Here is a 24041-nt window from a genome sequence, read left to right as displayed (position 1 = left end):
TTGTGGTTTTGTGGGTTTTTTGAGATGGAGTGCATGCGTTCCCAGGTTATCAGTATTGTTGTCCATTTTCTCATGCGTAACTGGGAAGCTGACTGCCGGTGGAGCTGTATATTGGACGTTTAAAGTACGGATGATGTTGGTTTTTTAGAAGCTGTTTAAAACTTTGTGAGAATTGGAAGAGCATGGTGTGACAGCAAGGGTTTGGAGTGAGTATTGAAAAATGTAATGGAGGAGAGGAAGGTCAGGGCCCTACAATGAGATATTTTGGAGGACTTTATTTGTTCTTGCAAGGCTGACAAATGCTGTTTTTAGTTGACCCTGTTGACCTGTGTGCTTGTTCTTTTCATAATTTCTCTCAGCTTCTTTGTTTTTTTTGTAAGAAAATTGGCTGAAATTAGAGGAGTGGAGTATGTTGGATCAACAAGGAAAGAAGAAATGAAGAGCTGGTATGCAACCTGTGCTATAATATGGCAACGATAACTGTGGTTTAGGAGCCAGAATAGGAAAGGAGTAAAATGCAATGCAGTGCATAGGTAGGAATTACTAATGGTAGTTCAGTGCTCCAAATGAAGAAGCTATTAAAACTGGAAATTGTCAACCTGAAAAAAATAGTCTGCGAAGTTCAAAAATACAGCACTGTAATTGCTCTCTCTGAGCGATCTCCATAGCAGTCAGCCAGTTGTAACATCCTAAACTTTCTAAATGTAAATTATTTCTTTCCTTTGCCCAGAAGTTTGTTCTGAGATGTAATCATCACTTCTCTGTCTCCAGTTCTGGAGATGGTTGTCATGTATGTACCCAGCTTGCCAATAGTCTCAATGACAAGAGGATGCCCTTTAAGATAATCACTTCTTGTGGCAGCCCTCAAACTGCAGTGTTATACTGGGCACATGTGAGCCTTCAGAGTGTGTTTGTATGAGGCACATGCAGCTTGTGTCTCAGCTAGGCTGTTGCAGGATCGCATTGTGCTATATAATGCTGTTGGTCTTAGGAAGTAATTAAAACATCTTCTGATGAATAGTGGTATTCAGATTAATGGAGCAAACCAGAAATCACTAATATGTTACCTAATAGGTTATATGCACAATGGATTGTAATGAAGGTTTGTACTGTAAGTAAATTCTGTTCATGCAAATGAACATTTGTGAGCGGTTTTTTTGCTTTCTTGTTGGAGGTTATGTGGTGTTCTTTTGGTCTCTTGGAGGATTGAGCTGAATCTGCTGCATCTTCTCACAGTGGATGCAGGCAGCGGGGCACCTGCTGTTTGCTGCTGCAGTTTTCAGTGGTGAAAGCAATATGCACTGCATGACTGGTTTGGCAGAACTGAAGCTGGTTCATTGTTTCCTGTTAAGCAGAATCTAAACCATGTTGGCTTAAAAACGCAAATCAAATATCTCTGTCTTCAGGCAGTTTCGTCCATTTCTCATGGAACTCCCCTTTGATCATTCCCGTATTCTAGTGCCATATTCTAGAATGACATGAAGCATAACTAGTTAAGCATAACTTAGCAGTAATGACATTTTCTCTATTGAGTATGTGTCCAAAGGAAGGTCTGTGCTGAGGCAGTTAGCTCAGGCCTTCTCTGCTATAGTTTTTTTCAAATACTTGTGGTGGGCGTTGGAGTGGAACAAATATATACAAAACTGATCTTGAACCCAACTCTCCGCCCAACAGCAGTCACCACTGATGCTGCAGAGCAGGCACAGGGCAAGTCCCAGGCTTAACGGCAGAGGGCAACAGGGTACAGGAGCTGAATTTGGGAACTCAGGATGAGGATTGAGGGCAGAAGAACAGACGAAGTTCTCCTCAGACGCTGGCCATTGAAGAAGAGAGATTAACCCCTGTGATCTCTCAGTTTTATACTGAATATGACTTACGTGGAATGGAATACTGTGTTGGTCAGTTTTGGGTTGCCTGTCTTGTCCATTCCTTCCTGGAGGTGCAACTTATGACTTCCTTGCAACCCTTTTGCTTCCTAGCACCCCCGATGTGGCACACAAGATTTAACAGTGACCTTGGTTATTACAGGAGCAAGTGTCAGCAAGAGCCTTTCTGCATACCAGTCTTTGGTAGTAACTGTAAACATCAGGCATTATCACTTCTAGTAGCAGACACTGTCTGCAAAAACATGGTTTTAACTTCAAAAACTGCAGCCTCTTAAAAGAGACTGAGCTGCAAAGTAAAATCACTGAACAGAATTTGGTCTGTTTAGCTCAAACCAGGACAGGAACTTTACTTAGCTCTGGTTTAGCTCTACCAATAATAAATAACAATAATGAAATTTCTATTATAGAAGCTATTTCTGTAGTCACTGCCATTTTTAGTATTATGTTGTGCTTATCCTCTGAAAGCAACATGAGGTGACAAAAACTGTTCAAAACATCACTGCTAGGAAAATCTTTGTTTACACTGGTTTATACTTTGGTTCATGTTGTTACTGAAGTTGGGAAGGGCCAGAAATCCAGACACTTTTATAAAGAAATTCTGACACTATGCAGTTATGCAATGCTTGTTGGCTGCTTCTGCTCTACAAGGAAGGGAGTACAACAGCAAATCTGGGACTTCTTGAACTTCCCTCTGGTTTTCTACCTTCCAAAATGGTGCTTTTTGAAATTTATTTTTGAGTTGAAAATTTTCCTTCTAGATAATGTAAATACAGAGCATGTTATTGGCAGCGGGGATGAAAAATGACATGCAGTCAGTGCCTTCCCCTTCCTTCAAAAACTAAAGACAATTGAAATATTTGGAACTATGGTTCTTCTAATTTGATTTTTTTAATTGATCCATCCACCCCAAGCTTCATATGTTAAGCAGAGCAGAATCACTTGCCTTTCTGTAGCTGAGATTAAGATTCCCTGATTGATGGGCTTGCACTCTTTCTTCAATTTACAGAGACGTTCACCGAGTCTCCGCTCTGAGTCTTCACTGGAACAGAGTTTGCGGATTACTGTTGGTAATGACCGGTATTGCATTGGCACACCAGAGCGAAGGAGGCTGCCTGATAGACTGGGCTCACCAATTGATAACCTGAGTGACAGGTATGGTCCTCTGCAGATGGGGATTTAAGCGTGTGAAACAGTAGAGACACGGGAACGGCTGTGCTGGGTGAGACCAGACGTCTAATTAGCCCAGTGAACGTCTAGGGAACGAGGTAGGAGGGCAGGCATGTAGTAATGCTTCCCTGGAATACACCCCCAGCCTCCAGCAAGTTGTGGCACAGGGCGTTCCTGAACAGAAGTCACTGCTTGTGTTTGTAGTAATTCTACTTCTCTAATTTTTGTCAACTACTTCTAAAACCCATATAAACAAAAAGCGCCCAGGGTATATTGCAAGCGGGAGCGCTTCATTTGACATTTCACAGCTTCAGCCACTTTGTTCTGTTTCGTATAACCTACCTAGTCCTAACTGAAAGAAAGGTTAAGGATAGCATAGAACTTGAACTTCCTCGTTTATTGGGAGGAATAATCTACTTTCTTGATTTTTGAGAATAGTCCAGAAGAAAGCCTTAGTGTAGCTTGAAGAAAAATATTATTTTGACTTCAAAAACCCTGCAGAAGAGAAGTGAAGGTATTTAGACAGTGTCCTAGATGATAAAATAAGTGTTAAAATTCTTATGGTCCCCTGATTGCAGTTGGAGAGAAACATAATGAGGAGACATTCTTTTATGTTAAAAATACTGCTGTGAACACTGATGTAGAAATGTTAGTAGCTACTGTTAAGAAATCTTTGTCTTCAGTAGGAAAACAGGTATAATCTCTTAAAAGGAGTAAGATCAGAAAACTTTGTGCAAATAAAATAGTTTTCTTTATCTTGAATTGTGAAGTTAAAGATGACATATTTTGTGTCCCAGAGCATAAAATTGCAGTTTCAGGTCAGGGGTAAGCATCCGGTACAAAAAAAGCACCATAACTTGTATTTTTGCTGCAAATATCCCAAACTGTTAAAAAAAAGAAGGAAAGGAAAGGAGAGAGAGAAGAGAAAAAAGAAGAGGGAAGTGAGCAGAAAAAGTGAATTTCCTGTCTTTCTCAAGCGTGAGGTTAAGTTTCAGCAGGTGCAGAAAAACAAGTGAGAGTTTAGTTTTCACTACTGTCATTTCTATGCCTTTACCTCAGTTCCCCTGGGATCAGTGCTTGATTTGTACATCTCCTTTTGCAGTCTGAATGAAATGAGTGTGTATGCCCAGAGAGAGTTACAGTGGGTGGAAGGAGCAGGAAATGGTGTGTAGGAGAGCTGGCACTGCCCTGGGAAATGAAGAACATGTGGGGCAGAGAGATGTGTTTGTCCAATTGCTTGCTTTTCTCCAGTGAGATTTCATATATATAACCTGTTTTGTGATTACTATGCGTAGTTGGAAGTAACATCAGGTACAGTGGCGTTTATTTTAATGTAAGAGTGAAAATGGCAATCATAGAATCATAGAATGGCCTAGGTTGGAAGGGACCGTAGAGATCATCTAATCCAACCCCCCCGCCATGGGCAGGGTTACCCTTAACTAGACCGGGTTGCTCAAGGCCTCATTCAACCTGGCCTTGCACATCTCTAGGGAGGAAGCATCCAAAACCTCTCTGGGCAATCTGTTCCAGAATCTCGCCACCCTCGTATTGAAGAATTTCTTCCTAAGAACCAATCTAAATCTATTCTCCTTCGATTTAAATCCATTTCCCCTTGTCCTATCAGTGGACACTGTTGTAAGTAGTCCCTCCCCAGCCTTCCTGTAGGTTCTCTTCAGGTACTGGAAGTCAGTTATAAGGTCCCCCCAGAGTCTCCTCTTCTCCAGACTGAACAATTCCAGCTCCCTCAGCCTGTCCTTGTAGCAGAGGGGCTCCAGCCCCTGGATCATCTTTGTGGCCCTCCTCTGGACTCGTTCCAGCAGATCCATATCCCTCTTATGGTGGGGACACCAGAACTGGACAGTATTTGAACTTTCACTTTATCTCTATTACAGGACCCATGTCAGAATAGACTCCTGAGGAGGTATAAAAATGACAGATGAATCAGAATAAGAGAAAGTGAGACCATATAGACCTCAGTTTTTAGGAGACTTCCTATATAGTGTAGGTATGCAAGAACTCTATCTGGTTACATTTACTTTTTTCTTTTTTTTGGGTCCAGCCTGTTTGTGCTGGCTGCACTTGTATGAGAGGTGCCCGCTGTCCAGAAGCTTAAAGGGTGTGACACCGTCCTAGGTTTTCCTAAGTCTTATAGGTAGTGTTTCTGACTTACAGATTTCTTTGCTATTTAGTCATTTTGGTTGTTCTTAGAAGACACTTTGTGTTTGGTTAAAGACATTGTTCATTGTGTATTTTTCCATCATGTATTTTTTTCCTCTGAGAAGCTACCCCAGTACTGGGACACAGACTTTATATCTATCACTGGACTTTAAAGTAGTCTGTATTGTGAATCATCTTTGAGTTTAATACTGGGCATATCACATTCTTACTTGGCACGTAGTACATTCTCATTTTAAAAAAAGAAAGAAAAAATAAAGTGTTTTCTGAAGACGTCTCTTCAAATTTTGAAGTAATTGGAGCAAATAATTCCAAATTTAGGTATTCTCAGCTATTTTTGCTAACTACTCTGCTCAGAGATTTCAAGCAATCACTTTTACAAATTATTCTCTGTAATTTGCAGGGCCTTAGGATGGTAGGGAGGTTTATTAGCCTATAAAGGAAATAAAATACCCGAGAATGGAAAGCAGGGGTGCTTTTGGATTCTCTTGCAGCAGCGGATTTTCAGGATGCCTCAGAAGAATTTCTTCGGGAGTGCGTACATGTGCAGGTCTCTCCTAAAACATCTATAAGAACTTACCCTGAGTTGCTAGGGCAGCTGGGCCTCCTGCATGTGTCTTAAGCAAGCATATTGAGTTCTGCTGGCCTGTGACTTCAAGGTCACCTAAGAAGCTTCAGTCTTCTACTTCAACAGATTTAATATTTTTCATCTTGCAGAATCTATCAAAGTGAAAAAAAATGTCGTAGCCCTCTCCCTGTCTTCCATCTCTCCCTCTGTCGGTATTTTTGAGACGTTCTAACATTCTCTGAGCTGGCATAAGCTATACAAAGCATCTCACCAATTCTTTCATCTGAAGTTAATCCGAAAGATTAGACCATATCACTGCAGAGACTTGGCCTGTGTTAATCTGTGCTCTGAAATAATATTTTTTTGGCATAATATCAAGAGCAACAGTTGGCTTGAGTGTGAACAGCTCATCTGACTTCCTATTCAAAGACTGCTAAGTAGAGTCCTGTTGGTTGCCAACAGCAGAATACTGTTACTTATTTCTGTTTCTGTGTATGTGAATAAATATACCAAAAGGTAAACTTACCTTACTCTAGTTGTGGTTCTGTGAGGCATCATGTGTATGCTGTCGGGAGTCTGTTCTCCTTCTCTGAAACAGGAAATTCCAGTAATTTATAGACTCTGTATTGATGAAGGAACTGGAATGGTCACAGTGGTACCACCTTGTATCCTCTCTCAGGGATGCAGCAGCCTGCAGTGGAAGTTGCTGGCTGAAAGCATCCAAACCAGTTAAGAGGGACATATTTCTGCTGGACTGAATTTAGAGAAAACATATTTCCGTATATTACAACTTCTGTAAGGCAAGTAATCCCTTTCCTCATACCTGCATTTAGTCTTGGGGTTTTAAATTTGCTGTATATTGTATATATGGAAACTCTTTCTAGTTGTAAATAGAGTAGGTTTATGCTTCCTTTCTTTCCAAAGATTAAATATTCCTTCTGCTTTGTCACTGCAGTCAGAGCATTTGAATTGTGTGGTGACACCTGGCAAGCATGCATGCAAATTATTTGCTCAAAACTGAGCTGAAAGTGTATGGCAAAGTACATCTGTTATTCCACCAGATGTGTTCATGCAGGTTTAGCAGACTCTTGGAGAGGTGACACTGGGGATAGGCATGCCGCTATGTAGGCTATAAACAGCAACATCAATGTATGAAATTTAATTTTAGCTACTTTTTAGATATTTTTGTGCTTTTGGAGGGAGTGGATATGTGTAGTTTGCTGGAGACTGGAAAGATACCGTCTAAGACTGTGGGTACTAGTGTATGCCATATTTGCCCTAAAAGATGTGTTGTACTGATAAAGCATCTGATAACTTATGAAGTGCTTTGCAGTGATGAAGATGAGAGATAAAGTGAAATTTTGTGTTGATTTCCTTCTTAAATATGCATGTGTAAACTATGAAAATACTCAAGAAAAATACCTTGTATCTTTATATCTGTTATTCGTTGGTGACTTTAGAAATTGAGGCTGTAATTTATTTGCACATTTTTTTGAAGATGTCATCTTACATCACTTGATTTGTCTGTTCACAGATCTGTGGAGGGACTTTTCTGAGTAGAAGGAGATGATTTTTGAGGATTCCGACAACCATACATAGTTTCTCTCAATATGATGTCTTGATCACTCAGGAAAGACATTTCTCTAGGTTTCCTGTCCCATTGATTTCACTTAAGGAGCACATTTGCTTCCCGTTCTGGGAGGTTCTTGTTAGATTTTTTAAAATACTTGTGAATAAAACCAGTAGCTGATAATTTTGAAGTGGTTTGGTTTGTTTCTGCCTAATCTAAAGAACAGTCCTAGAAAAGTTTTTAGGGGTGGGGAAAGAGGCCTTAGTTAAAATAGTATTCCTGAGGGATGTGTAGGAAACAGTCCAAAGGAAGATACTTCAAGAGATGTAGCTAGTTATTCTGGTGTTGTGTCGGTTGCACGTCCACTGTCTGTAATAATGTGGAGGCTGGCACAATGGAATGATACTATTGCATTTACTATCCCTGGCTCGTGGATATCTTATAAAAAACCATGCTTCTTGGGTATAGCAGTTCCTGTGACTAGAGACAATCCTGTCTACAGAGCTGTTGCGACAGAAAATGTTGCTAGAATTTGTGGTCCTTGTCCACAGCTGAAGATAGAAACAAGATCTGGTTGCATTTGTCAGTGTGAAACTGAATTATACCTTGAATAATTCATATGAAACGTGACCTTGGCATCTTGCTGGGAGAGGTAAGGAAAGGGATTGTGGTCTGAAATATGATAGTAAGGGTTTTTAAAAACATGCAATCTTTCTCCTTCCCAGAAAAAAGAATCCCAAAACCTATCAATTTTTCAGGCCTCTCCTGCAGCATGAGTTGAATTGTTCATGTCACTGTGTTTTCAGGTGACTTCCTAGGAAGGGTGTATAGTACCATTAAAAATAAGACTACCTCTTCTTCCATGCCCTTTAAGTACATAAAATGCTGCTTCTGTTTAGTGATGGAGATGCTATTCTGAAACTGATTTGGAAATTTCTCGCTCTGAAGTGATGGAGATGTTACTCTGAAACTGGTTTAGAAATTTCTTAGTTTACTCTGACTCAAGTACTTATGTTTATTCTGTGCTTCTTTTACACAGGGATGATATGGCTGATGGTCCAATATTCACTAGAGGCCTCACATGTCCTCGAGGCCTTGAGAGATACCCATCACATGAAGATCAACCTTCAAGTCCCTTCATCATGAGACACGATGAAGACTACCGCAACCGAGATGTTTTTCTCCATCGTTCAGATTATAGCCCGCATTATGGTCGTCGAGAAGAGCTGCCTCGTGGATCTGACAGAGATTGTGACAAACTCAGGAAATCTTCCTACCCATTGAGGCCAGAAGAGAGGGGGCGAGAAATAAAGCGTCCACGGTATGAGAAGGATGAGAAGATGCATAGTGTGAGTGGGGAGCATCAGGGTTTCTCATCAGGAACACGAAACTACCGCAGACGAAGCCGTAGCTGCAGTAGAAGCCCGAGCCCATCATACCTGAATGAAGAATTCCGAGAGCTTGAACGTGCAAGGAGGAAAAGAGAAGAAGAAGAACGTAGTAGAAACTTGAATCATGATGTTTCAGGCAGTGGTTACGTGATCCCTGGCTTGACTAACACACTACAGACTTCTGAGCCTCGGTATACATACAGGCCTGAGGAAGTCCCATCCATGCCCAAAAAATCTATTTTGAAGAAACGAGTGGAAATAGAGGTAGAATCTCCTATTCAGGTTTGATGTCTGTCTGTCTGTCTATATGTTTCTACTTTCCAAACCAGACACTTCACAACACAGAACATTAGTTTGATTTCCAAAACAGAAAACTCAGATCTTTACGTTTTCCTGACTTTGAGGAGACAGGTATCTTTTTGTAGACCTATACAACTTTGAATTGCATTAGAAACTTTAAACAGTGTAGGTACCTAATCAAGAATCATATATATAAGATCTGAGGCAGAATAGAATGTCCTTTTTGAAACTCAGCCAGCTTTTATAGAAGAGCTGAGTCGTTTTGTACCATTGCAGGCAGTCAGGACATTGGTCGAAGCTCTCTGCCTGTCGTAGTGCCTCTTTCTTGTTTCTTTATAGACTTAGAGAACTGCTCAATGCATCCTCAGTACCTCTGGCTGAAAATACCTTTGAATTTCCTTATTTTTTTCCATTTGGACAGTAGACTGGGATCAACCCTATTTGATTTGAACGCAGGCTATTCCATTTGAGTCTAAAAATTAGAGCAATGGGAAGGTAAGTGGTTGTGACCACTGTGATAAATTACCTCTTCTCATGTTTTAGCACATTGCTTTTCATCTGCCTGTTGTACTGATCAGTGTTGGTTTGACAGTGACATGTTTATCTCCGGAGATGGTCAAGTACTGAGGAACCCATTCTATACCTATTGTTGGAAATCCTATTTAACGTGATATTAATTATGCATCTCTGAAGAAGTGGCTCAGAATAACCCCAGTGCAGTTTTTTTTTTTACCGCTGTTAAGGTGCTAAAATCTATCTGTATTAAACTCAAAGCATAGCCAAAATTATGTTACTGTATTTCAGTGTAAGTTTCGGTTCTTAAGCTTACAAAAATTAATGAAATACAATTGTGATTTTGTGTTTTTTCTGAGGTAAGTGTTCGTTGTTGGACATGGCATTCCAGAATCATTAGGCAACTTGGTTTCTAATCTTGTGCTCCTTTTCAATTGTATATTATCTTTTCTGACTCTTTTCAGGGAGAAATTAATATGTTCCTTGTTTATTCCATGAGATGCATAGTTGCCTCAGAAGGTGCTATGGTAAAGAGTAACTTCTCTCTTTTCCAGCCTGAGGGCTTTTCAAGCAGTCCGGCTCCCAGCAAGGATCTTCCTCTTCTTTCTAGTCATTCATCTTTGCCCCAGAGCAGTGACATGGCTCCATTTGCCTCTGAAGTGGAAAACTTTCTCAAACGGTTTAACAAAGACTCTGTTGTGGAGTCTGCAAACAAGGAGTTGCGTGACGGTTTATATGAGTGGAGCCCACTTTCTGGGGCTCCCAAAGACACTTTCACATTTGAAGAGAAGTTTGGTAGCTTCTTAAGTCACAAGGAAAAGGTAGAACCCAAGTCAGAGCCTGCTGATCGCCATACTGATTTCCTGCTCCCTCATGAAAGGGCCAGTCAGGATGGCAGTGGTTTCTCTCGAATTCTGGGCATGATGGCTGATTCCGTCAGTGCTCAGGAGAAGAGGAGACGTAGTTTTCCTGACATTGAGGATGAAGAGAAATTTCTTTATGGTGATGAGGATGAAGATACCAAAACTGAATCCCTCCCCATTCAGAAGCCCCCAGCGAGCTGTGGCAATGAGATAATAAGCCAGAAAGTGAGCCCACCTCCTTCTCCTGCTCCAGCTGTCAAGCTGGATCCTTTAGAAGAGCCTAATGCTGAGTATGCGAAGATCCACGACTTACTCAAAACCATTGGACTTGACATTGGTGTTGCTGAAATTGGGAAACTGGCTGTTCGTACCCAGGAACGCCTTCATGGCAAAAAGTTGACATCTCGTTCCCCTGATCGTCGCTCTTCAGATCATCGCAGACTAGATGCTTGGGACTTGCGTCGCAGCCGAAGTGACACTCGTTCTCCCGAGTCCAGCCAGCAGCGATCAGCATCACCTCCAGTTTCATTCCAGCAGTCTAAAGATGCGTCCTCCCTTCAGAAATCAGAATATATGAAGACCAAGCCAGTGGGACAGAATATACCTACACATGCACCAGAACAACCTCTTCCTCCTGTCTCTCTCATTCCCCCAGTTCCACCAGCTCCTGCTAGTTTGCCGCCTACACCTACTTCGGTTTCCCAGTACCAAATTCCCAACTATTCCCAGTTCACTGCCACTCAAATGCCCCCAAACTATCCACCTCCCACTATGGCTCCTCCAGGGTATGATGCATATGGGCACTATATGGCATATGCAGCACCTGGCTGGACCATGTACCCCCCTGCCCAGCAGCCCAATCCCACACTGCCAGAAGCTCATGGTCTTCTTAGTATGGCCATGTCAGCGAACCCCACACGTCCCAACCTCCGGGTGATTGAGACAGTCTCTATGGGAAAGGATGTCCCTGATTTAAAAAGAGATGGTTCAGTGCTCATTCATGTCCCTACCACTCCTACTCATTCCAAAGTGCCCCTTCGTCTGTCTTCACACCCTCTCAAAAATACCACAGAAAAGATGTCGGATGAAAAAAATCGGGCAGCTCAAAAGCAGAAGGTATGTTATCTTCTCTGATACCTCATGGTTATACGTATAGTAAACATTCTTAAATACATACTAGAGGATGTTTACATTCACAGTTGCATACAATTTAGATTAATTGTCTCTTATAAGAATTGCAAAATCAGAAGAAGTTAAGGGAACCTGTTCTTCACTTGGTGCATCTGACACCAGTTTAGGTTATGGGTATTAATGTTTTCCTCTTCTAGTTACCTTGGTTTGTATGATAAATAGAGAGTGATAGGGAAGAACATATTTTAAAATAGGTAACTGTAGTTGCATAACTGTCAAAGGACTGGAAGATTCTTGGAAGTTTTGAAGTTTTCACACTAGTATCCACTCAGTTTTTGTTGTTAAAATAAACACATAGGATGGTTTGGATGGGAAGAGACCTTAAAGATCATCTAGTTCCGACCCTCCTGCTGTGGGCAGGGACACCTCAAAGCCCCATCGAGCCTGGCCTTGAACACTTCCATGGATGGGGCTTCCACAGTTTCTCTGGGCAACCTGTTCCAGTGTCTCACCACCCTCAATGTAAAACATTTCTTCTTTATATATATCTAATTTAAATCTACCCTTGTTTAGTTTCAAACTGTTGCCCCTTATCCTGTCACTACAGGCCTTGGTAAAAAGTATCTTCTCTCCGTCTTTCTTATAAGCCCCCTTTATATTCAATAAAGTCTCCCCAGAGCCTTCTCTTCCCCAAGCTAAACAACCACAACTCTCAGCCTTTCTTAGTAGGAGAGGTATCCCAGCTAATTAAATTTTGATGGCCTAAACGTGTCCATGTCTTGTCCTGGGGGACCCAGAGCTGAATGCAGTGTTCCAGGTGGAGTCTCACAAGAACAGAGGCGAGGCAGAGAATCACCTCCCTTGACCTGCTGGCTATGGGCTTTGTGCAGCTCAGGATACAGTTTGCTTTCTGAGCTGCAAATGCACATTGCTGGCTCATATCTGATTTTTCATCTACATATGCATACCTGCATTAGAGACGTTCTTTTAGTGTAGGGTTGAAGTGTGAGCACATGATGTAGTTACCTGCAGATGCAGAGGAAAACGTGTTGGTTGTTGGGTTAAAATACCCAAGAATGTTTTGAGAATAGTGAGCAGTGTTCTGTGACTGGCAAACTGAGATCTTGCTGTCATTCTCGCATGACTGAATAACATGTATTGGGAAGAGAAGAAAATCCAGTCCCCTTTCAATCTGTTTAGGTGATAGAAGAGAGAGAAAAACTGAAGAGTGAACGAGAAGCACGGCAGAAGAAGCTTTATTATCTCAAGACTGAATTAGACAGGCTTCGTAAACAGCAAGGTACAGCGCGTATCCCCACCCTCAGCTTTTGGTTTTTGTTAATTTGGAATATGTCACAGGTCCTAGTACCTGTTAGGAGAAGTAAAGACCAGAATGAACAGTCTGTAGTTTTAAACTAATGTTTTCATACTCCGGGCAATGCAGAACTCTTGAGACAGCAGTGACCTAGTTAGTATATTAAAATTAATTATGGTAATATTTGGCTGTTACACTGAAGCAAGCAGTTGTTCTTGCATCTTCTTTGGCAGCTTGATAAGTTAAGTAAATTGCACTTTATGCATTTTAGTGCTTCTTTAGAAGATGTGAGAAATAGTTACTGAAGACATACCATTGTGCCTTTTAGTTTTTGGAATCTTGTTTGGAGACAGAGAAGTCCTCTCTAGACAGAGCTAACTTTTTTATTTTTAAAACTTTAGTTTGGTCCAAGGAAGTACTAATTCCCTTCACCTTTGAAAAATTATGCTTTCAGGTTAGAATGTAACATTAACTTGTGGTTGTTTGGTCAAACAGGAAGATGACAATTATTAAATTGGTCTCTCTCTTTAGGATTATGATGCCTCTGTTAGGGCTGTTCATTAGGGCAATCCTTATAGAGGTGGATTGTGCAGATTTAGTGATGCTGTACCTGAGAGTCAGTTCCATCTTTACAACTTCCTAGTCAAGATTTAGCTGTAATATTTTATATTAGTATTTTACTTGTTGCTGGAATAGTTGCACAGATCTTAAGACAGTTTTCCTTTTGCTTTGCCAACTCTTCTACTTCCTTGATTGGCTCAGGAGAGATGCTGAGGAAAAAACGTCGGGAGAAGGATGGACACAAAGACCCCTTGCTGATTGAAGTGAACAGACTACAGGAGAATATTGTGAAGGAGATTTCAGAGCTCCATAAAGAAGCTGATGCAGCTGACAAGAAGCAGTCTGAGCTTGACAAAGTAGCACAAATCCTAGGGATTAACATATTTGAAAAACCCCGGAAACCATCTGTGGAAACCAAAGATTCCTCAGAGAAGAACAGCAAGTCAGAAAATGCAAAAAGTCTGGAGAAAACATCTTCCTCAAACAAGGTAAAGTTTTCTGGCTTGCATGCTAACGATTTTCTCACTAAGAGAAGAGGTCCCTGGGGAGACAGCTGCTCACAAACGTTTACTAGAGGATCATTTTGATGTTATTTGTGATCCCATCTCATAGGCTGGTTTTGATGGTGCATGCAGGTGAGAGTAAATGTGTTGGTGTTTATAATTCCCCATAGGGTTTGTGCAGTTCAGCACCACTTACTGGTTTTGATCTTGCTTTTGCTGACATGTTGGTTGGATTGAACAGTATCGTGAGTAGCTGTTTGGTCTCAGTGCCATACCAGCAGGCCAGGCTTATTTTCTCTACAACATTTCTGGCATGGCCTATCAAGGAGGAGTGTTTATAGCAGCAAAGCTCTCTGCAAGTTTGAAATGTGTTGTTCGTCTCACTGGGTGATTATATTAACCAATCACAAGATTTGTATACATATAGTTGTCATCTTAACATGATTATTATGTACATGCTATGTGTTCTCTCTTAAGAAATGTCAGTATGCATCGGTATGGTCTCTCTGACATGGTCTGTACTGCTGAGTGCTGAATATACCAAAACAGGCTTATCGCATTACAGAAGATAGTTTTCGCTTTGGAAGCAGTGTATAATAGTAACATCTGAGAGGCTGTGCATATATTCAGGAGTTTAATTATCCTGCTTTTCAGATGTTTATTCAAATATGTAACAGAAGTAGCTGATGGGAGGTGGAGATGCTTTTTCTATAGACCTGTGTGTTTTTTGCAGAGAGGAATATGTTAGTAGGGTAAGAGGTATTTCCTACAAGGTCACTCAAATCTGTGTATCCTGTTAACTTTTCCTTATGCTTCATCCTGGTCTGGTTCAGAGGATTCGTTAGATGTCTTTGATTTTAAGCTTGCTTTTGTGGTTTGTGTTTTTTTTTTGTTGACTCTCAAAGCATCACTGAAGTTTAGTATCCACTTTTACAAATAATCTCCTTCAGTCACTACGTTGTGAAACTAAAGTAGACTAATGTCTGTTAAATCCTATGTTGCATTAAGTTATATTGCTTTATTTCCTTGAGATACGGCATATGTGAATTTATTTTTTATTTTTTAACTTTCATTGCTTGTGTTGTCCAAACCCGTAATGACTTGATCCCCTTTTCGTAGTTCCTTATTTTCCATGGAGAATTCTGAGTTCTGGACAGGAACATGTAGTATTTTCAGATATTTTTAGGCCCATAGACACAGCCTTTAGTCTCTTAGATCCACCTTGTAATTTGATTGTTAACTTTTGTAAATTAAAAGAAAGATGGTGAAGGCTTTTTGACACTGAGACCATTGTACTCTACCAACCCAAGGGCAAAAATGTGTGCCTTTCTGCTTATTGCAAGCTATCTTGTGATGCCTTGCTGCTGACCCTGTGTCTGTGTGTTGTAGTTAGGTAGTCAGTGCAGACGTGGAGCTAGCCTTGTACTCAACAGACAGATTGTCCCTTCTAGGCTCTAAGTAGCAAATTATAAAGGCATTTTTGATCTGGGATTAGGAGTTGGCAGTTGCCTTTCTGTGTGAGAAGCATTGACTTTTTGAAGTTCTGATTGCGATAGTATTTTTATAGGATATATTGGTGGGTGTATGTCTGTAAATAACGTAAACATTGGCACATCTCTAAGATCATGAACATCCTTCCATGTTCTTTCTGCAGATCCCAAGTTGATCTTCTCATCTTTTAAGAGCATGGCAGCTCTGCCATGTCCTTGCAGACAGAATATATGCAAATATTCACTGGGTCACTTCCTACTCTGCTATGAAGAACTAGATTGTGTTGGGATATGGTTATCTGTGGAGTGCATAATGGTCTGAGTGTCTCTTCATTATTTGATTTCCAATATATGTTGTGTGAGGTGGTGTTAGTAGAAGAGAATCTATCCCTGGTTATCCAAAGGAATTTCAAGGCAGGTGCTATTTAACAATGTTGAATCTGCCTAAGTGAATTTGTTCAATACTGACAGTTAATAACTGGGAAATCATGCAGCCAACTTGGGTCTGCTAAGACTGCATTGCAGAGTTGAAATGATAACACCAAAATGTTGATCTGCTTGAGGGCAGGAAGGCTCTGCAGAGGGATCTGGACAGGCTGGATCCATGGGTGGAGGTGAATTGTTTGAGGTTCAACAAGGCCAAGTGTGAGGTCCTGCACTTTGGTCACAACTCCAGACAATGCTACAGACTTGGGGAGGAGTGGCTGGAGAGCTACCCGGCGACAAAGAACCTGGAGGTGTTGGTCAGCAGCCGGTTGAACACAAGCCAGCTGTGTGCTCAGGTGGCCGAGAAGGCCAACAGCATCCTGCCTTGTGTCAGACATAGTGTGGTCAGCAAGAGTAGGGAAGTGATCGATCCTTCCCCTGTACTTCGCACTGGTGAGGCCGCACCTTGAGAGCTGCGCTCAGTTTTGGGCCACAGTATAAAAAAGACATTGAGGTGCTGGAGCAGGTCCGGAGAAGGACAACGAAGCTGTTGAGGGGACTGGAGAACAAGTCTTAAGAGGAGCGCCTAAGGGAGCTGGAGAAAAGGAGGCTCAGGGGAGACCTTCTTGGTCTCTAGAACTACCTGAAAGGAGGTTGTAGTGAGGTGGGTTTTGGTCTCTTCTCCCAATTTGCTAGTGAAAGGGTGACAGGAGATGGGCTCAATTTGTACCAGAGGAGGATTAGATTGGATATTAGGAAAAATTTCTTTACTGGAAGAGTGGCGAGGCATTGGAACAGGAAGTGGTGGAGTCACCATCCCTGGGGGTGTTCAAAGAACATGTAGACGTGGCGCTTCAGGACATGGTTTAGTGGTCGTAGTATTGGGTTGACGGTTGGACTTGATGATCTTAGAGGGTTTTCCAACCTTAATGATTCTATGATTTTAGCCATTGAAAATCACAGAATCCTGTAACTCAAAACACAAAATACACCTAATATTATTGTAATCTAAATTAGCAGGTCTCATTCATGATCTATTTTAGGGATTGTTTTGCTACACTGCAGTGTTAGTCTAGTATTAATTTTGGATAGTCCTGAAATGTCTATGTATCACTGTATGATGTCTTTCTGTACAAATCAGTGTAAGTACAAATATCACATGCTCGTCTCAGGAGTTGCTTCACCTTATATACTTAGGTAGTTAACAAAACACTATCATTCTCTTACTGCTAAGCAACAAGTGTTCTGGAGAATTCAGGAACTTTCAAATAATCTGATAAAGCTGACTGAGTTAAACAGTTCTAGTCAACTAATTCTTCCTTCCTTTCTCATTCTCCTTTAATCCGAGCTACTTTTACAGTAACTTCTGAATGGTTCTAGGGGAACTATTTTAGGTCTTCTGGGCACCATTTGCCTAGAATTATTCAGATCTTTATTTGAAACCCATAAAGTGGGAAGGGTGCATGCCACAGGGAATTTGTTCATTTGGTTCCTTGATTGCCTACAACCATCCAGCTGTTACATCTGGGAGCCTTATTGGAAGCTCTTCACTCTGGCCACATAGCATCTTAGCTGGCAATACCAGCTCTCTGAAATAGTGGAGTTAGCCTAGGCGCTGAAAAGCAGGTGATATATATATATATATTTTATTTTGGTATGTGTGTCTTCTGCTGGAGGCAGGGTCTGAGTTCTAGAGCATTGTGTCTGTCCTGCTTTGTCTTAGAGAAGTGTTTCCTTTTGTTCAATCTAGGAATCAAAAACTACTAATGAGAAATCCAGAGGTAGAAGCCCGAAGCCAGCAGAATCCTCTTCACAGTCCTCCAAACATCCTTTCCAGTTGGCCAATATTTATGAATATTATGATGCAGGGAACCACTGGTGCAAAGACTGCAATACCATCTGCGGGACCATGTTTGACTTTTTCACACACATGCATAATAAGAAACACAGACAGGTACGTTGCAGGCTTCCTTCACTAAGTGCATTTCATATTGCTATAAGTAGTAACACTAAAACATACATCACAGAACCACATTTTACAAGAGAACCTGAAGTAGTCATGAACCCAAACAGTTGCTTATCAAATTCCTTTTCCGTAAAGTTGGACGTGAGCAGTTTGTACAGCTACCAGTGTGTTCTGATTAGTGTAAATGGGGCCTGTGTTCAGTTTGCTCGGGAACTAGCATTTGATATGTTTCATATGTTTACCTGTTCTTTGCTACCCTTTACATTTTACCCTTTTCACAGGTTATTTTCTCATTATAAGTTGCAAAATGGGAGGGGAAAGAGAGGAAAACATAGCTCCTGTAAATATTTGCACGTTGATTTTAATGTTCAGTGTTCTGAAAGGATGTTAAAAGGAACAAGACAAGTGTGCTTGCTTTGTTAGTGTAATATATGAGCCTGTATACCTCTGTCACTGTGCAAATAGACCCTGGATCCTTACAACAGACCTTGGGCTTCGAAGACCCAGAGTGAGACCAAACAAGACTCCATAAAACGCATCGATAAGATAACTGTTCCTGCCAAAGGTACATTAATTTCTTTTTTTACTTGGATATTATGTCCCTTTGTCCTCCAGCAGGCTCCAGTTGCTCAGAGAAAGGAGTTTCAAAACTTTGCCTTGTTATAGGACCACATATAGGTACCATATTATTATGTAAAAGGCAATTATTTAATTTCCTTTTTGTTCTTGTGGATGAGAAGGTCATGGAGCAAGAGTGCAGGAAAATGTAGCATGGTACCTTCTCTTATTGTTAGAATGTAGTACCTTATATTGAACACCAGATGACTTTTTCTGTCTCCAGTGTAGTTCTGAAGTGATTTTTGCTGACATTCTACAATTCAGAACATGACCACAAGAAGATCTGTCTTTGGGCAGATCTTGTGCAGTACTCTACAGTGTCTTGCAAACTCCACACAGCTTTAGTAGAGCCGTCTCTGAAAAATCACCAATGAGTAGTTGGTAGACTATGGATACAGAGTTTCTGAGAAAGACTTATGTAGGGGGCTATAACTGATTTCAAAGCTAAGATTTAAAATCTGAATGTATAAATAGGCCTGCTGTTGATTAGTCTCAGTTTGTTAATCTGTTACATACTTCTACTACTGCCCACCAAAGGATAATGCAGTGTGTTAGGTGACTGCAGCTGATTTTGTAGGCATAAGGATGCAGTCTTGCTGAACTGCAGTCAAAATATTTGTATTCTTTTTATGAACCAGGTGTTTAGTATTTGAGCAGACTATACCACAAAGATGGAAAGGAGATTAACACTGTATGAAATGTTAACCTACTTGAATAGGGGATAACTGTAATATGATGAGAGAGCACTAAAATGATTTTTGAATCATAGTAATCAAGCTTCCTCACTTTACATGTTTGTGGTAGTGGCATTTCCCATACTGTAAATGTAAGGAGAGTAGCATTAACTGTTCCAAAAGGAACATCACTGGAGGTTTTGCTGTTGTTCTTTGGTTTGTTTATCTGGCTTTGTTAAGACCTTGGTATTTATTAAATTTTGTTTCTCTGATCATTTTCTTTGGCCTTTTCAGGCTCTGAGTTTCTGATTCCCATCACTGGATATTATTGCCAGCTCTGTCATGAATTTTTTGGAGATCAAATCTCAGCAGAGCAGCATGTGAAAAGTCATCCTCACAATGAGAAATATAAGGTTGGTAACTGGTGTACCAGGAGTGAGCTGTTCCTTTTGTTAGCTTCTACTTGTTCTGTCTTCCTTTCCTGAAAAACAACATTTGACTCCTCGGAGTATATGTGTGTGGTTGTCTTCACTACATTCTGCTGAGCAGAACTTCCTTCTACATAGAGACTAATCTTTCATCTGCATGAGCTTGAAGTGGTATTTAAGTCCCAGTTTTGATTTTCAAACTCTCCTGTAAAGTGACAGCACTGCTGCAAGCCACCACTCAGTCCACATTAAATTACAGAAAGTGGAGTTTGTAGCATCTCAGTTTCTTGGTAGGAGGAAGTTCTTTGCTCTCTTAGTGTTGAGATGGCACTTACTGAAGAAGTCAAAAGTGTTACAGAGCTGAATTTATTTATTTGTTTTTCATGGAAAGAGTGGCTAAAATTGTGCCATTTATTTCCACAGAAATACATAGATGAAAACCCACTATATGAAGAGAGGAGAAATCTAGACCGTCAAGCTGGATTGGCTGTAGTTCTGGAAACAGAGCGCAGGCGGCAGAATGAGCTGAAACGGAAACTAGTTGAGAAACAGAAAGAAGAGAAGGATGAGAAGAAACCAAAAATTGTAAAGAAAGAGGAAGCAAAGAGCATTCCGGAGCTTGGAGAAGGGACTAGTGAAACGCAAGGCAAAATAGATTCTTCTGGGCGAAAAATGGGCATTAAGCTTAAGCTGAAGAAGGAAGATAAAGAGGAGAAAAAAGAAGAAAAGAAAGAGGAATCTAAAAAGGAATCACCAAGCCAGACTTCCTTTGGGAAATTCAGCTGGAAAAAGACTGAGAGAGACGATAAAACCGCAGGAGGAGCTATTGCGAAGGAGGAGAGTATGGAAGGGAACAAAGAGGAGAGCAAATGTCAGTCTGGGAAACCCCATGTCAAGCCCATTGAAATCAAGCTGTCTGGGAAAACTGTTATTCCACACACGAGCCCGTGGACACCAGTTGTTCCCACATTAACACCAACAAAAATTCTACCCAACCTACCAGTCCCCACCATGATTTTCAGGAAGTCTGCTACTGCAACAGTTAGCAAACCAGCACCTTTGAACACCTTTTTATCCATAAAGTCCTCTGGAGCTGTCACCAAACCACTGCCTGTGGTAAAAGAAACTAATGCAGATGTGCTGCTGCCTCCAGATATCATCTCAAAAGCTTTTGGGGGAGAAGAAGTAATTTTAAAAGGAGCAGAAGAAGATGTGAAAGCAGCAGAGAAAAGTGAGTCTTCTCAGGCTTCTGGTGTACCACCTCAACGCCCTCCTCCACCAGCAGTCCAGCAGGCAGCTGTCATCCCTGCAGATGAAGTAGCTCCGGGTGTGTCTGAAACTGAACAGACAATGCTGGCAATGCCTGTGAGACCCCCACCACTACCACCTTCAACTGCTTTCAGTGAACAGGCAAAAAAGGTGGAGAAACGAAACTCTTGCTTGGCCACAGCCAATGCTAAAGATCTCTATGGTATTTTCTACAGTAGTGGTGGAAAAGGTTCAGCTGACAGCAAGCTTGCAAGTTCTGCACTTCCAAATGGAGAAAACTCCAACCTAACAAAACTCGCAGACTTGTCTGCAAACCCTAGAACAAGTAATAGTTCATCCTCCTTGAAAGAGGATTCTCACAATGTGGCTACTGAAGTTAGCCAAGTCCACTCCGCTGGGAGAGGCTCAGAACTGGGTAAAACTGATGTTCAGGAGACCTTAGTACTTAAAACTGAGATGAGCCCTGACATTGAAAATGGCATTCAGAAAGACATAGGTCAGAAATTTCAGACTGCTCTTTCAACAGATGTTCGGACTAAACTGAAAGAAGATTCCTCACAGTGTAATAACCAAGTAACAAGGAGTTGGGTTCTTGGTGAGAATCGGACTGAAATGAACAAGAGAGCAGTTCAGCCTCAGCTGTTGGAAATGTTAGTTGCAGAACTGCCAGAAACAAAAGCTACTTCTGGTATCCAGATGCCTGCAGAAACTGGACTTGTGGATATAGAAGGCAGAGAGCAGGCAGGCAGTCGGGAGCTCTGTGATTTACAGAAAACAGAGGTCCAAGAGAAAGTTGGACCTGAAGATGCAAATAGAACTGCAGTTATTAATACAAATGTTCCTGGTACCTTAGAGAAAGATACAGATAGGAAAGACTGGGAAGTAAAAACGGTAAAGCCTGAACTTTGCTTACGTCCAAAGACTTTGTTACCTGAAGCACAGATTGAAGTTAAAAATATGGGAAATTCCCCTTTGGTAGAGGAAAAGTTAAGTAACAGCTGTGGAACTTACTCAGAAACTGATAGTCCAGACTTGCTCTGTGATTCTCAGAAGACTTCAAAAGAAAAAGCTTTAGTAGCAGTAATGATGGAGCGGAATTCTATTGATACCTCCTTTAAAGATGTAAAACTGAGAAGTCTATCTTTGGAAATATCTCAGCCAGGAGTCCTTGCTGAAACTCCCCAAATTTCAGGAATTCAGAATAAGATTTCAGAGTTGACAAGACGTTCTGGTGAATGGGACACTCACAGAACTAGTAATGGAGAAGAACAGGTCATCACAACCCGTTCTCATTATGGAAGTGGTTGGGATTTATCAAATACTCCAAATGTAGAAATAAAAACTGGTTCTAATGAAGTTAGTGCTTCAGAATTCACAGAGGTACGGCCAGACACATGTCTTGCCAACACAGAAACTAAAAGTAATACGTTAGAAGCTCAAGAAAAAGTTCGACCTGAACCTTCTGTCCATGCAATATTAGATAACCAAACCCAAAGGCAGGAAGTTGCATGGTTAGTTAACGCCTGCTCTGCAAACATTGTTGAACTCAGATCCAGTGTAGAATTAGTAGTTGAAGTTGAAAAAAAATCATTAGGACACATTGGGTCTGATGCAACATTAGATAATGTTTTTATCAAGAGAGATGCAAAAGAAGTAGGGACTGGAGGCTTTTCTAGGGCTCACTCTGACCTTGCCCAAGAGTCAGTAGTTGCTGTATCAGCAGATTTCCATAGGGAGCATCTTTCAGAAGAAGCCGTCTGCTCCCCAGAAACAAAGCGTGAAGTAAGAACCTCAGCAGCCAATGACTTTCATCTGAATACCACCCTCTCAGGACTGAACATTGAGCCATCTGAAAGATTCTCTACAAATGTTTGTATGGATAGCAAGAAAGTTTCTTTGACAGCAGAAACTGTGAAACAAAATGAGACTCCCTCCCAGAAAGCAGAGGTGGAGGTCAAAAGCGCTGATTTCAGTTCGGATGATACTAAGGTAAAACATGAATGCTTCAGCATCCTTACAACAGGACTTCTAAATGAGAATACAGAAGAAGTCTCAAAACTAGAAACGGTTGCATCCATTAGGCTGGAATCCAGTAAACTTAAGAAGCTGGGTGTTGGAAAAAAGGTGGATGAAACAGAGATTAATGATTTTGCTACGCTGACTTCCAATAGTCGGGAAGATAAATTTTGTGCACCGGTTTCTCAAAGAGCTGTGCCACAGCTTGCATCACAGTCCTCCAATAGTGACGCTACAGAAGTGGTCATGCCAGTGCTGGAAGCACAGGGCATTTCTCAAACGTCTGAGATCCTTCCGCACGTGGAGGAGAGCAAAGCTGGCACTGCTGAAATGCTGTCCCTGAGTTCTGATGGTGGCAGCACAGAAAGTCAAGCTTCTGGGTGTGCAGAGGCTTTCCTTCCTGGGCTCAAAGAAACACAGAGAAAGGAAAGTGGCTCAGGAGACAAGGGAGAGTGCACCATGCTGAGCAGGAAGACTGAGCAAACAGAAACTGCTGACAGCAGTTTGCAAGCTACAACAAATTCAGGAATCGCTGAAAGCTTAGCAGAAAGCCCAGTGGTTTGAAGTGAACCCAGCCGGTCCCAATATTTGAGGAGCCAGAGCTGGGATTATGTATATGTTTTTTGTTTGGTTTTTCGTTCCAGTTGAGGGGTTTGGGTGTATTTTGCATCCCGTGGTAGAACTTGACTAAAGTGAAACTTATATCATCGGAAACCAGACACATACTTTATTCTGTACATAATTAATTGTGTAAAATGTTTTTTCATGTGAATTTTTTTGCCAATTTCTTTTCTACACTCTGCTATTAAAATGGAATATCTCGTTTATAATGCGTGCGTCTTTGTTGTTTATTTTGGGGGCTTTTATTCTTTGACCATTCTTGAACGATTTCCAGCTCACCCTGTTTGTGTCAATAGCACCGTGAGTAGCCCAGCCGCTGGGACAAGTTCAAGAACAGCAATTTAGAACTTGAGGAAACGGAGACTTGCAGAAGAGCTAAACCAGAAAATTTCTTTGAACTGTGATGCATGGTTTTGTTTACTTTCATTATTTGAAATGCAAGAATGTGATTAGCGTTGAGTTTGTTTGTTTGTTTATCTGTCTCTGTAATTTGTAATTACTGTTGTATGACATCTGTGCTTAAGCTGTTTCATTGTATTGTATAAGCACATGTATGGATGCCACATCACTAAGCAAGGGGAGAAAATCTG

The 24041-nt window shown here is 41.1% G+C and overlaps 1 protein-coding gene across 1 annotated transcript; it reads left to right on the top strand.

Moving 5' to 3' along the window:
- Positions 1 to 2898: 2898 nt before the first annotated feature.
- Positions 2899 to 23394, top strand: ZNF318 (zinc finger protein 318). The gene is made up of 9 exons (XM_009878044.1): positions 2899 to 3038; positions 8406 to 9039; positions 10125 to 11549; positions 12765 to 12864; positions 13642 to 13928; positions 17610 to 17813; positions 18291 to 18390; positions 19412 to 19530; positions 19969 to 23394. Exons 2-9 carry the CDS (start codon positions 8413 to 8415, stop codon positions 23392 to 23394), a joined length of 6288 nt encoding a protein of 2095 aa, XP_009876346.1. The 5' UTR covers positions 2899 to 3038; positions 8406 to 8412.
- Positions 23395 to 24041: the final 647 nt, after the last annotated feature.

Source organism: Apaloderma vittatum, unplaced genomic scaffold, assembly GCF_000703405.1.
Source record: "Apaloderma vittatum isolate BGI_N311 unplaced genomic scaffold, ASM70340v1 scaffold10571, whole genome shotgun sequence".
NCBI classification, from domain to species: domain Eukaryota; kingdom Metazoa; phylum Chordata; class Aves; order Trogoniformes; family Trogonidae; genus Apaloderma; species Apaloderma vittatum.
This window is presented reverse-complemented; position numbering and strand designations above follow the sequence as displayed.

What these genes read in the sequence shown, in the direction of transcription:
- ZNF318 (XM_009878044.1), top strand. Translation starts at nt 8,413, where the DNA reads ATGGCTGATGGTCCAATATTCACTAGAGGCCTCACATGTCCTCGAGGC. An exon ending in GGGCAGCTCAAAAGCAGAAG is followed by an intron (nt 11,550 to 12,764) that starts GTATGTTATCTT and finishes CAATCTGTTTAG; the next exon opens with GTGATAGAAGAGAGAGAAAA. An exon ending in CAGGCTTCGTAAACAGCAAG is followed by an intron (nt 12,865 to 13,641) that starts GTACAGCGCGTA and finishes TGATTGGCTCAG; the next exon opens with GAGAGATGCTGAGGAAAAAA.